The sequence below is a fragment of the Siphateles boraxobius genome, unplaced genomic scaffold (assembly GCF_051911475.1).
Source record: "Siphateles boraxobius isolate OS27281-9 unplaced genomic scaffold, OSU_SipBor_1 35, whole genome shotgun sequence".
NCBI classification, from domain to species: Eukaryota; Metazoa; Chordata; class Actinopteri; order Cypriniformes; family Leuciscidae; genus Siphateles; species Siphateles boraxobius.
In genome coordinates this window covers 2757230-2772156 of record NW_027508975.1, presented here as the reverse complement: position 1 = coordinate 2772156, position 14927 = coordinate 2757230, and the positions used below count along the sequence as shown (strand labels likewise).

The window sequence follows — 14927 nt, the reverse complement described above, 5'->3', positions numbered from 1 at the left end:
TTTTTGTGTTGTCTTTTGACTAATTCGGTATAATTAATCATCTAATTCTGTCATATCATCATTGTTAAATCAAAACATATAGGAAACATTTAGTTCCGATTAACACTAATTTAATGGACAAGCTGTGTTCAAACAGTACGTTAGGCTACCGATGTTATGTATCACACAATTCCTTGTGTTCATTACAAAAAAATGCAGTTCAATGATTTGCAAGACTAAAATTCAAAAATATATAGTATTTTACCTGAGTTGTGACTTGTACGTTACGTAGAAGGCCGTTAAATAGTGGCGGGAAACATTTCTTTTGAGTTCTCCTCACTGACTGCACTCGATAACGAATATGTAACGTGACTGAACCGATTCACAAACAAATGAGCCGTTTACACCAAGAATTATAGCTATAAATATAGCTACAAAGATAACTATATACGCGTCGACACCAGCGGACGGACGGACAGTTGTTTGTTTATTCAAAGCATGTGCTTGTCTGTCACTTTAAATGCTCGAGCTCGATACAGCAGGATGGAATCTGATTGGCTGTCGATGTTTTTATCGTTCATCAGCTGGATAATCTTTCTGAAGGTGATTATTTTCTTTCTCTGTGCCTTTATCGTTACAGTTGTGTGTGTGTGTGTGTGTGTGTGTGTGTGTGTGTGTGTGTGTGTGTGTGTGTGCTATTTACTTTTTTGAGGATGATTAATAGAACTACAACTTTATCGATATATTTGTAGTTATCGGTATAAACGGGCCTTTATGAGCTGGCTCTTTTGGCAATCAGAAACGAATGACCAGTGTAGCCCGATTACCGAATCGAAAACGAATGACTCTTATCTTAAAGTGACCTTTAACTCGTCCTGAAATACTGACCTGTTTATTTTACTAATATTATTTATTTATATATCTATGAATATGTAAGGAAAATGAAAAAAAAAGAATGGGATTCGAAACGAGCATTATCGAATAATCGAAAGCTTGTGAACTATCGTTATTCACACCTATCAGCAACAATGACTGCTCTAATTAGTTAGATACTCAAACTCTGTCAAATAAAAAACTAAGGTGTAGCAAGATTTTTTTTTTTATCTTTAGTACTTTTATTTGTTTGTGTGTGTGTGTGGGGGGGGGGGGGGGGGGGTTGTATTCTACAAATATCTTTTGAAATGCAAATTATGATTGACCCACTTGATATTGGGGAGCAATAGACTTGCCAAAAAAAACGACCACTGTTAACTTTTATCTGAACTCTTTTCCACACAAAGCTCAACATTCCCATCATTTCACCTCAAAACAGTTTTTTTTACCTGAGCTGTTTTTGGAAAAAGTGAGTGAATCGTAAACCACTTTAATCATTAGTAATACACATTATCAATGCCAACAGAAGTAGTACAGCCTTGAAAGTGGAGTCACAAGTAAAAATACAGAAGTTGAAAGTGCAAAGACAAAGGGTTGAGGTGTCAGAGGAACAACAGTTAATATATAAACAATAGAGTGTGAGATAAAACAGAACACTGAAAGTTCCACTTATTGTTCTCCTTCCTTGCATTCATTGTAAAGGCTCACATGTAATTTTGACTGACTAAATATTTGGTCAGGGGCTTTTCTTTTTGCGGTTCTGTGAGGGTGTTGTAGGTGTTCTAGTTTTACTGTGCTCTGCCCGCCACTGTCTGGCTTGCAGCTCCTTTACCTCAGCCAAAACCTCTCTAGCTTCTCGCCAGGAAGAAATGGCCTCTTGTAAGAGTCGTTCAGCTGCCGCCCTCTTGCTATCCCAGTCCAAAGCCTCATTGAGAGGAGAATCAGTACCTCTAATGCTTTTGAAATGGGGCGAGTAAGAGATTCGAAAAAAAGCAGGGTCTGTTGACTTCATATGGGGCGAATTTGATCCAGTAGACAGAGGCGAGTCTGAACCTTTGATGTGAGTCAGATCGATGCATTTCATTTGGGGTGAACTTGATTCTTTTGAATCAGGTAGATCGCAGCTCTTTGAGCGAAGTGCGTTTTTGGCATGAGGGGATTTGGACTTGAAACGGGGCGAGGCTTTTGATTTCACATGTGGCGATTCTTTCCCTTTGGAACCAGGCGAATCTTTCACCCTCACTGAGGGGGAGTTTGTGCCTTTGCTGTGAGGGGAACTATCTGAGCTTGAGCCCTTGGAGTGTGGCGAGTCAGAGCCCTTGAGATGCCGGAGACGAGGGGAGTCAACGCCTCTCAGGTAGGGGTAAGATCCCATTCTGTCCCGATGGGTTTCCTGTTCCTGAATCTCAGCGAGCAGCTCTTGAGTCCTCTCCAGCCGCTGGGTGATCAGATCCTGCAGGTGTCCCGTGGGACTCTGGGCCTGCGTCGCCTGGGGCCCATTCTTCCTATTTGGTTTTCGCTCTCCTCGGGACAGAGCGTCATCCATGGAAGCACATCGGTTACGGACCTGAGATAACTTCTCACTCTGAGGTGTTTGAGACTGGTTTTCATTGTTCAAGGTGAACTCGGTCTTGCGTGGTAAGCTGCTGGTTTTCACCTTGGCCTCTGTAGAGGAGGACAGCAGCCTGGACGCATCGGTGCCAGCGCGTCGACGGCCAGGAGCCAGTTTATCCAGGCTGACCCGATGATCCTTCAACCACCCATCCTGATCGTCATCAAACATACCAGCATCTTCTTCATTCACCAAGTCCAGCATCAGCATTCCATCAGAGGAGGCAGATGCCTACAACAAGACAACATTAAATACCACTTTATGTTTTTCTGGTGGATATGCCAGTATCTTGACACCTAGCAGCATGAATGCAGCATGATGGATTAGTTTTCGGTTACCAATACCCTCAAAGAAATGCACCAATGTTAAGTAATCATTCAATTAGATGAATCAATCAATTATTTATTCAAAAAGGTTTGCAAATATTGAACCGAATTTAACTAAATATACACTACCTTTGTAAAGTTTAGGATCGGTATGACTTTTAATGACTGAAAGAAATGTCTTATGCTCATAAAGGCTGCATTTATTTGATCAAAAATACTGTAAATGTTTGTCTATTTTAATACCTTTTAATGTAATTTATTCCAGTGATGCAAAGCTGAATTTGTCACTTCAGTGTCGCATGATCCTTCAGAAATCATTCTAATATGCTGATTTGCTGCTCAAGAAACATTTTTAATTATTATCAATGTTAAAAGCAGTTGTGCTGCTTAAAATTTTGGTGGAAACTGTGATAATCTTTTTAGGATTCCTTGATGAATAGAAAGAAACAGCATTTATATGAAATAGAATTCTTTGTGACAATTTTCAAGCTTTTAATGTAAGTTTTGAACATTCTTGCTGGAAAAACAAATCTCTTTTTAAAAGAATCTTACTGACCCCAAACTTTTGCTTTGCAAATAACAGATAAATCTACTAACCCTAACTCAAAAATTAAATAATTTCAAAGATCACTGTCCAATGATAACCTAAAAACTGTTAAGAATAATTGCAATAATCATAATCGTTGAAACTCAAATAAAAAGTGAAAATTACTAAAAGCATAACCATTCAATAATTATGTTGAAAGGAGATTTAGTAAGGGAAAAATAAAAGGTGGCGTGGACATTTTACTCCCATCTTAATCAACTATCTATGAGTAAAACCTTTTACTTTTTAATTGAAAAATATTGAAGAAAAAAATACTGCGCATTTTGAACAGCAAAGCTTTCTGGACTGCACTACCTCTCTGTTATGCAGACATGTTATAAATAGCGGCATATAAGTTTCATCATTTTTGCACCAAACAACCACCTAGTACCATGAAGTCTGTATGAGCAGACAAACAACAAGTCTTTGGAATCAAAGTCAAAGCAAGAATGCCACCCACCACAGCCATGAGATGACCCCGCGTGGGCAAACGCCGCCCAAGTGGAATCTTGGCCCGATCGCGTGTAGGATGAGCCAGAAGACTCTCCTCCTCAATCGTCACCTGCAAAGGGAAATGAATCAAAACTGGAGCTGAGCTCATTTTTACCATATTAACACAGTCATTTTCAGCAACCTTATATAGGTTCTAATTTACACAACACAAAAGGCCTATATGACATGAAGCGTTAATTAGTCTTGTGTTCATCTCAGTTTAATCCAGTAGTTGTTAGTATGAAAATGAATTGGCAGATTTATAAATAGAAGGTGGCTTATACAGATGATGTGAAATTCCCACAAGTGGGTTTTACAAGTGGAAACAAGACTTTGTGAAATCTCTTGCAACCCATATGCAATTGCATTAAAAAAGGGTTTTAATATTCACTTTTTTAGATCTTAAAGAGGACCTATTATGTACTTTAACAAAGTCTTGATTTTTGGGGGGCTCTACTAGAATAGCTTTTCCTGCTTCAATGTTCAGAAAAAACACATTATTTTCCCATATTCTATATTGTTACAGCTCCTCTCTTCCCAGTCTGTCAGTAACGCTCTGTTTAGTTCCTGTCTCTATGAAGCCCCTCCTTCTGAAAAGCACAATGTGCTCTGATTGGTCGGCTGGTTCAGTGTGTTTTGATTGGTCAACCGCTTCGAGTGTGTTTGGAAAAATCTTACTCCCCTTACCATAACCGCCAGTTTCAACACACTACTATTAATTATTTAAATGTTGAATTGTGACGTGTTTGTTCCCTGAATAAAACTCAAGACTACAATGGAGGCGTTTCAGGGAGTTCAGAAACAGTGACACTGATATAGAGAATAACTGCCTTTGGAGTGACTTTGTGCTTTGTAACTTTGCAGAGCCTTTTCATGCTCAAACAGCAACATTACACACTAAAGAAAGGTGCAAATGTAATAATAGGAAATAAAGCATAATAGGTCCTCTTTAAACCCCCATTTGAATTATTGTGGCCATAGTAAAAAAGCATGATGTTGACTGGCTTAACAGTTCTTAGTCAAAATTATTTCCATAGGTATGTCAACCAAAAAGTTGTATTTTCTATATTCATTGTTTTCCAGAGTGCTTTTTCGAAATAATTGCACAAAGAATTTCCAGTATCCTAAAAGTGCCAAATAATGACAAGATAGAAAGATTTAAAAGTGAAATAGAAGAGGGTTAGCACTAGAATATGAAAGAGAAATCTATACAGAAAGAGATTGACTAATGCAATGAAAGAGTGTAGGAGTGGAATGACCATTAAAAAACAAGCAAAAAATAAAGAGTATATAAAATGTCCGTGCTCACCTCATCCAGCACACGATTCTTAGCTCTGGTAATAGCTGTATTTAAAACATTGATCCAAGATTCCTTCTCCTCTGGACTCACAGCCAGAAATACAAGATTGGGGCTCTAATGGAAAAAAAGCACTTATTAACATATCAACAATTAAAATGATTAAAATGAATAATTATGGTATTTTGAATTTTGAAACATGCATTTTAAAAGTCCTTGAAAAAAAACATTTTAAGGGTCCTTGTTTCTTTGATCTTTTTATCAAGGAATCAATTTCGTATCGCCAAATCTAAATGTTTGCAATGCTTCATTCAACCAGGTATGTTTGAGCATTCTGTCCTTTTTAGGGTTGCATCTTGTTCCATCATGTTTTTGGTTTATTTAGATGTCTTTGGTCTGGTTACCAATTTGATTATTTATGTATGGTCCTATTAATATCACGGTATGTCTGAGCCTCGTCACAAGCATTTCAATGCCCTCTTTTCCCCAGTGTTAATTGTGCAAATGACAAATAAATGCCTTTTGACTCCCTTGACTCTTGACTTTGGTCTATGTTGCATTCGTATTTCGAAGCAGAGACCCTGAAAATGTGTGCATCAGAGTTCAGATAACAGCGTTCACACTTACTCAAATGAACCGTACTAACAGAGCAATCGCACCAGAGTTTGTTTTAATCGAACAAAACCTGCCAAGTGTGAACACACCCTAAAAAACTGATTAAAATCAAACCAGCTTGTAGTCAAACAGGCACATTGCACAATATGAATTGAACCCTTTTTTATCCATAATATCATAATGTTTAGTTCTTACCTTGTTTCCAGGGTTTTGGCGGCGGAGCAGGGTAAATTTACTGTGGTTCTTCTTGCTGTGGCTCTTGGCTTTTCGCAGTTCCTCCGAGCGCTCATATTGTGCCAGGTCAAACACTTCATGAGTCTTCCCATTATTCTTCATCTGAACACAAGAGCAGCAGCATCAGCATACAGGCCTGAAGCTAGTAACAATTGCTACCATTAATTGAAAATATCAGCGCTTTCCCAGGCCAACTGTGCCGACAACAGTGATTCATGATGGGACATATTGATTTTAGCTCGAAGGACAGCAATAATTAATGTTTAACAGAACACTGCTGTGACATCAGTCCATGGAATCTGACAGAACACTAAACAAAATCACTAACATTTAATTTACAAATAGTTACAAAAAGATCTGTAACCTTATTTAAGGATCTATGAACAACACAAAGTATTAAGAGTAACTTAATACTCTATGGAAGCCAGTTTACACCTCAGAGTAAAAAATGGTACTTGTGTAACTTTATTCCTCATATTGCTCATTTATTTGTAACTATATTTGCAACTAGGCCTATATCTGACAACTGCTACCTATAACTGCTCATTTATGTCACATAATTGTGGTTTGACATTTTATAATGTGACTTTATATTTACAAGTTCTGAACGCTAGCTAGTGGATATCTCGCAGTGTTATATTGTACCTTAAAATTGCCTTTGCAAATGTGACTATATCTCATAATGTGAATTGATTCTTTTTTGGCAATGCTTCAAATTTCACAATGAACAGCGCAAACCTCACACATATAGCCAAGCCTGGTTCAGAACATATTCTCAATTAATACCAAATAGCATAAAAGGAAACGAACTGTGTTCTTTTCCATCAGAAATCAAGACAGATGTTCCAAACGGTTTTCAGCTAGTACACCACCTCCCCTAATCATTCAGCCAGTGACCCATCTGTGAAAAGTAAACACCTCATTTTAAGGCAGGTCAATCATCATTATAGCTGACTGTGGTAAAAAAAAAAGAGGTAAATTTCACTGAACCTGAGGGGGGAATCCCACAGTGGGACATTAAATCCTAGAGAGCCACAATAAGGGTCACAAGGGTTTCTGCTGAGACGAACACAAAAACTCAACGCTAGAGATATTAGCATGCATGTAATGTCTCGCATACCAAAAAAGAGAAACGTAGACATTTTGGGTCAGAGTTCTGCATGATAACCATGCATTCACCATAGCAACGGAAATACGCAACAAAGGAATCTGATGTCAGTGAGCTTGAGATTAAAATACAAAGATCAAAGTGATCCGTGATCACAGACCAAACAGCGAGCACAAGTAAACCAGCCGGTTCATAACATCTATGACTCTATTCCGCTTTGAGTTAGGTCACGTTTATCTAAGAGAGTTCACAAAACAACCAGTTTTACGATAAAGAGCAGCATTTAGGTAAACCCCCCTCTATGCCATATATGGCTAAAGGTAATCTGTGTAACCGTATGCCTCCAGATGGCCTCCTGGGGTCACACATTTAAATGTGAGTGAGCGCACACTCTGAAAGCGAGCGTACTAGTGATGCTAATATGGGGCAAAAGACCCCTGGAGGAAAAGAGCCGGGCCTCTCTTCACCACATCAATATTTCACTCCCACTGTTGGCACAGCACGTTCCCGACAGGGGGCCATCCTGATCTCTGGATTAACCACCTCCCGAAATAACCCAGTTACCCACCGTCTCCACTCTCACGAGGGTAACTCCATCCTCAACAAGATGTAAGGAATAAAACGCAGCCTTCGTAAAGAGTACTCCTATGAATATTACATACAGATTTCAGGCATTGTGAATTGGTAGTATATAAAGCTGGCTCTGGCTGCTTCACTTTGCTTGGAGCCATACAACCTTAAAATCAGTCTCAAGATGTAAGGACTGTGAACATGAAGTGAATACTGCTATTACATGCATAGTTTTACTTCTACAAACAAGCTGGAATTAAATAGATTTGCAGAATCCCCTTGAATCACGTGTTCAGTGTGTTCTGTAATCTGGTTGACTGCATTAGAGGTCAAGCAATTTTCCTAAAATAGACATAATTGAAATAAACTTAAGTAAACCTCACAGCCTTTTGTCCCGTCAAATGGATGTTATGCAAAGTTAAATATCATAATTCACACTGATGGACTGATGGATGATTATCAGACACTGAATCCACACTGTTCATGGGTAAATCCTCAGTACATGTTTACATATGATCCATTTGCACACATGATGAATAAACTCTTAACCATGAATGATCAGCCTGGATACAGTGAATCCTAGAGTACAGACACCAGATGTATAGATGGAGCTTGAAAAGAAGCGCTTTGAACCCAGTTATAGATGCTCACGCCTACATGTATAAACTTCAAATAATTCACATGGGAATCAGAAAGGATCATAGCCATAATGAGTAGAGTTGCACTATGAGTGAGATCAATTGAATAGATGTCAAGTGACATCATTCTGGCAAGAACAGGGCTACCTTGAGCACTGAAGCAAAGTCAAGTGCAGCGGTGCATAACTCTATCAGTACTGAGACAGCCACAGCAAACAATACACAGAGCCTGAAGGCATGCAGCGATCACCAGAGGACAGACCTGTAGCACATACTCAGACTGATGCAACCTGCTGACATTGTGTTCTAATACTATAAAAATAGCCTTGCTTGCCTGACTGGTGGGACGATTCAAAGGGCTAGAAGATGAGTATACAGAATGTTAATCTGACTTGCGACTTTATTTGACAACTTTAATTTCTCTGAATACCTGGAGAATCTTGTGAAAATGTGCCAAACTAAAATATTTTGGGAATTCAAGCAGTGTTGACAGTGGAGAACGAAAGATTGAAGACTAAATTACTATGAGCATAGACTTCACTGTAACAAGGACCTTTTATGCCCTTTGACAAAGTCTTGATTTTGTTTATGGGCTTTTTTTTAATAGGTTTTCGTGCTTCAATGTTCAAAAAACATATTTTCCATTTTTGCAGCTCCTCTCTTCCCAGTCTGTCAGTAACGCTCATAGACTGTAAAAAAGGATGAACGACGCGATATGGCGCTGACATCTTAGGACTTGAGTCTGCGCTAGTGATGGGCGGATCGATCCTGAAGTATCGATACTTCGATACTGACGTGGTATCGAAAAGGATCGATCCTCACACAAAAATATCGATCCAAATGTGTGTTTTTTTTACCAGTAATTTTTTATTAATTTAGCATGCAATTCAGTGCGTAAAATAAGCTTCTAAGTGGAAAAATAAGCGAATGTTAGCGGGTAATTGTGTAGGATAGAACCTTTTCTCCTAGTCATCTGTATACTAGACGAAACCAATCAATCACAGAGAGCGTTCGATGCTGGTGCTTCGCTGAGCTCACAGGCCCAGTGCGTTTGGGAAACGAAGCCTTGCTTAGATGACAGAGAAACAATCGGGAGTTATTTCGCAATAAACAAACCAAAACTGTACATAATGGTTTAAAATGTTGACGTCAGTAAGATCTTTTTAATGAAATTAATATTTTTATTCAACAAGGATCGATACATTAAATTGATCAAAAGTGACAGTCCAGGGTTTTACACTGTAAAAAAAATCTACTTCATATAAATGCTGTTCTTTCAACTTTGTTCATCAAATAATTCTGCATAAAATGTATCATGGTTTCCAACAAAATATGAAACTGTTTTCAACATTGATAATAATAAGAAATGTTTCCTGAGCAGCAAATCAGCATATTAAAATGAATTATCATCATGACTGGAGTAATGATGCCGAAAATTTAGCTTTGATCACATGAATAAATTACACTTTACTATGGCATAGAAAACAGATAGCCTATGTTAAATTGTTAAATTGTAATATTACAGTTTTTACTAAGAGAAATAAAAATCTTACAGACCCCAAACTTTTGAACAGTAGGCTAGTACTATAATTTGGGTAGTTTTGTAAAAGTCACTGACTAATTAAAGGGGAGTTGAGAGCACAGATCACAAAATATTTAGGCCTAGTAGTCATGAAAACGTGTTCAGATTTAGCATATTAATGATGCATTCACCTCATAAATCATGACACACTGCTGTAAGTGCATACAAGTTCAAATGCATGCTTTTAAAATAAAAAAGTATCGGTATCGGTATCGATGTCGGCGATACTGGCCCTGTATTTACTTGGTATCGGATCGATACAGAAATTTGCAGTATCGCCCATCACTAGTCTGCGCACTTGCGATTTCGGGACCAGACAAGCGCAGTAGTGAGCAGGAAGTAAAGCCGCGAAATCAACGTCACGCTCTGGTCCCGCCCTCACTCTCGCTGAATCAATGGTAAGCACGCGCCTCTGCTGCAGAACAACCCAGTATGTCGGTGTGAAATAATTAATTATAGAAATTTAGATATTAAATTTAAAGCTCCAATCTCCACAGTCTGCCAAAGATCCCGAACAAAAGTCCGTTGTTGCTTCAATGATTACTTTGCTCGGAGAACCTGTCAATCACAGCTGTCAATCATGACGCCACAGCGCCGTTTTTATAGCATCAAATAACTAACTAAAAACAAACTTATTTTAAAAACAAACACTTGAAATTACATCAGCGTGATGAAAACTACAGTAAATGACAGAAACTATCTTTGGAAAAAAGATATGTGAAGTGAAATTTAATTGTTTAGTTGGTCTCACGTCCCATTGAATAACATGGGGAGGCGGGGTTTATGAGCTATACTAGGACCGGCCACCGGGGGGCGATCGAGGCGCTTTGGCTTCACTTTTCAGGGCTTGTGCGGCACGCTTGGTAACGTTCTGTTTAGTTCCTGTCTTTATGAAGCCCCTCCTTCTGAAATGCACAATGAGCTCTGATTGGTCGACTGGATCAGTGTGTTGTGATTGGTCAACCGCTTCGAGTGTGTTTGGGAAATGTCCCGTCCATTACCATAACCGCCAGTTTCAACACACTACATAACTCAACCAGGCCTCGTCCTTTTATTTAGTGTATGTCTTGGGTGGGAATTATTTAAATTAGGAATATTGTGAAGTGTTTGTTCCAGGAAGAAAACTCAAGACTACAATGGAGGCGTTCCCGGGAGTTCAGAAAGAGTTACACTGATAAAGAGAACATGAACACCACCACAAAATCGTAAATATGAGTGGGAAGCTTGGGATTTTCTTTAAGCCCTGATGTCTTTAAGCTCCGACCAAAGTGACTTAAATGCACCTGACATTGTAAACAAGACTTAAATAAGAATTTCCCTGGAGGACTTGAACGCACCATAACTCCTATGGAGTGACTTTGTGCTTTGTAACTTTGCAGACCTTTTTCACGTTCAAACACCAACATTATACACTAAAGAGAATTCTTTAAAATAAAAGTAATCATTTATTAAATTAATTAGTAATATATTAAAATACATTCAAATATATTATTTTAATTTTTATGTTTTGTATGTTCCTTTAATACTTTTAAAATTGAAGTTTCTATATTTTTTTTGTTACAAAATCATAACACTTAACTCAAGGTGCCAACTGTGTCAGTGTCAGCAGGCTCAGCTTTGATGGTCTGTCCCTGTAAAGTTCATGTTTGAATAATTCACCACATAAATAGGAAACATCCGCACTTATTCTACTTCACTGTAACACCACCTGCATTTTGTGTGTGTACTTGGTCTCTACATGTAAATCAATGTCTTTTTAAAGCATAGACTTAAAAAAAAGCATAGTAGCCTAATAATAATTTGTAAAAGATAGGCAACTAGTCAGTCAGTATTAAATTACTTACCAACAAACAAACAAACTAGCAAACAGACAGAATGGAAAAGACTTTCGATTAAATCTGATATTGATTTGAATCTTTAAAAAACTGTCACCCAACGGTAAAGACTACCTTAAGAGGAGTCCCATTAATATTTCTGTTCATGGTGAACTTGAAAAGCTTATCTGCTTCTTATTTGTGTCACTGACAGATCAAAACACATGGATGCAAATTCCTGTGATACTTTATTTAGATGCTGTATGTGGTTTGTCACATGGGTTTCTTTTCATGATGGCGTGACACTGGATTCAGAGTCCTGAACATCTGCAGGGAGCAAGAGATGTGCAGCTGGGCTTTGAATCTTTCAATGTAAATAACAATGTCGCTCATCCAAAATACAGCAGATGTGTGAATGCGACACGTGCACCTGCTTTCTCAACTCTTTTACGTTGCTTCAATGAGAAAAACCAGGGCACTCCGGACAGTTTTCCATGATATGCTGTTATCTGACGGCTCTGTGAAAGCGATGAAAGCCTACAGGCAATGACAGGAACAAGCTGCTACACTTCCATGAAAATTACAACCATGCCTCCACACAAGCTTCAAGTGAGCAAATGATTCAATTGTAAAGATTGGTTGCTCCTACATCGAACCGGAAATTGAATTCAACTGAATATTTGAAAGCAACTTCAGGGATCTTTGGTAGTGGTACTGACACAAAATCCATGACACAGGGAAATATTGATTGTAGCCACTAACCAGGTTCACTGCTGCTTGTCGTTTGGGGAAACAATTGGGTTTCAATTTTCAGTGTTTATATAATACCCTTTAGAAAATTATAGCTTGTCAAAAGGATTACTTTGATGTTGCAAGAGTATGTCCTTTATATCAAGGGCAGGAGGTTTTTGGCAAACATTCATTACTCGTATTCATAACTCAGTATATAATCTCTGTAGTTTATGTCAAAATCTGAATGGGATTCATACACGAGTAGTTGACATGATATACCTTTGAGAAGTTGCCATGCCCTGCCATTGATTGAGCATGAAATCATTATGAGAATGTATTATAATTGTCTTTATCACTCACCTCTTTTTCAAAGATGTACAGATGATCTCCTTTAAGCATCACAAAGCGGTTTCGCCATATTTCCCTGAATATTCCTTTGCCGCTGAACCTGCAGATCCAGCCTACTTTGTCTGGTTGGGGTGAGGGCTGGTTGGCATCCTGAAGACCCTGAGTGTGTCAACAGCGACCCGGTTAGTGTGTCGCCCGTCTTACATAATAGTATTCAAGCTTAAACAGATCTCTGTCACATGCTAAGCCATCATTACGTTTATTCCATATCTGTTAGTACATATTTTATAACTATTAGTCAGTTGTCCAAAAGTAACTATATATTTTTTTACTGGTATTGTATTGATGTGTCTATTTGAAGTATTCAAACAGTTTAGTTACTAGTTTCGTTAGTTATTTATTAAATACTAGTGCATATAATTTTTTTAGTAACACTTCACAATAAGGTCGTAATTAATGCATTATGCATTAAATAAAAAGACTGGACAATGGGTAATATATTTTTACAGCATTTATTAACCTTTGTTAATGTTAGTTAATATTTATGTTCACGTTAGTTCACAGTGCATTAATTAATGTTTACACAACTTTTGAGCTTAAAAATGTAATAGTAAATGATGAGACTGACATCAGCTAAAATTAATAAATGCTGCAGAAGTATTTTTCATTGTTATTTAATGTCAACTAATGTATTTAACGAATGAAAGTTATCAACATTTTTTACTTGAACAACAATTGAACCCTTTGTAGTCAAATGACAAGAAAAACTAGTGTAACTACTGACATTTTTCTAGTACAATTGGAATGCATACTAGTGTCAGTAGCTTCCTACAGTAATAAATAAGTATTAGTAAAGATGAAAAAAGCTACTAATAACTATTGCCTAAAAGTAATTAGTAAAATATGCTACTAGATTCCTCACGTTAACACTTTAAGGTCTCATTTATTAATATTAATTAAACATTATATTAATGTTAATTAACATTAATGCATTAATTAACATGAACTAACAATAAGCAATACATTTGTTGCAGTATTTATTAATCTTTGTTAATGTTAGTTAATAAAAATCCAGGTTGTTCATTGTTTTTTCATGTTAATTCAGTCCATAAATAATGTTAAATACAACATTTGATTTTAATAATGTATTAGTAAATGTTGACATTATCATTGACTAAGACTAATAAACGATGAAGAAGCTTCGTCATGTTAACTAAAGTAGTGAACTAATATTAAATAATGAAACATTATTGTTAAATTTTACCAAAATAACAGTAACAAAATAACTAGGCTACTAGTACAGCCGGACATAATGCACCTTAAAATTATATCACAAAAATGTTTTATCGTCAGTGGGTTAATTAAGGGTGTGGTCAATTAAAATTTCTGTTAAATAGAATAAAAGATTTAAAAAAATACGACAGACTACAGCATGAAGAATGAGCGTAACGGAGATATACGCTCTCACATTCGGCGCTTCATAACAAAGGCGTCATTGTTAAATTAATTTACATATAATAAAAAATTAGAGTAAATACTTGAGCTGTATTACATTCAGCCACTGTTCAATAAAACTATTAAATTATAAGCATTCATTAATAATAGCCTACACACATCAGAGACTCACTGTATGAAATACTCACCCTTTTGACCAAATGGCTTTTCTTCATGCTGTTCGCAAAATGTATCTTGCGCCGTATATGTGTCCCGCTCTCTCGAAGACACTGAGGTGTTTTTCTTTATCCTCTGCGCGCGCAGGTGTTGTGTGGCACGAGCTGTTTCTCTCAGGACTGATGGACTGCCAGTCTCTGCATTGTTGATTTGCAAACCGCGGGCAGAGGCTCTCCATTGGCTTGGGTGAGACCCTGGGCTGCTGCTGTGCTTCTCAGTTCTCACAGAAACGGATTTCCCCGTTTATAGAGCTCGACTGCTCCATCTATTGAACAACGAGCACAGCTGTCGTCTGTGATGATGACGTCACGCTGTATATTGACATCTTTGATATTGAGCTTCGCTCGACGCACAGCAACGGATATAGTTATTTTAAATAATGATAATCAATATAAATGATAAAGCATTATAAGCAAAGGCTTCAGCCTACACATTTTCCGGTTATTATGT

The 14927-nt window shown here is 37.5% G+C and overlaps 1 protein-coding gene across 1 annotated transcript; it reads right to left on the bottom strand.

Annotated features, from left to right (window-relative positions):
- Positions 1–1070: 1070 nt before the first annotated feature.
- plekho1a (pleckstrin homology domain containing, family O member 1a) lies at positions 1071–14718 on the bottom strand. The gene is made up of 6 exons (XM_077195933.1): positions 14450–14718; positions 12819–12965; positions 5976–6116; positions 5178–5282; positions 3837–3938; positions 1071–2695 (listed from the first exon to the last, which is right to left on the bottom strand). The coding sequence occupies exons 1-6, from the start codon at positions 14474–14476 to the stop codon at positions 1589–1591; spliced, it is 1629 nt and encodes a 542-aa protein (XP_077052048.1). The 5' UTR covers positions 14477–14718; the 3' UTR covers positions 1071–1588.
- Positions 14719–14927: the final 209 nt, after the last annotated feature.

Excerpts from the sequence above, each read along its gene's own strand:
- plekho1a (XM_077195933.1), bottom strand. The coding sequence starts at position 14,476 with ATGAAGAAAAGCCATTTGGTCAAAAGG. Across the intron at positions 5,283-5,975 it reads GCCAAAACCCTGGAAACAAG|AGCCCCAATCTTGTATTTCT; the intron begins GTAAGAACTAAA and ends TTTTTCCATTAG. Across the intron at positions 3,939-5,177 it reads AGAATCGTGTGCTGGATGAG|GTGACGATTGAGGAGGAGAG; the intron begins GTGAGCACGGAC and ends TTCCCTTTGCAG.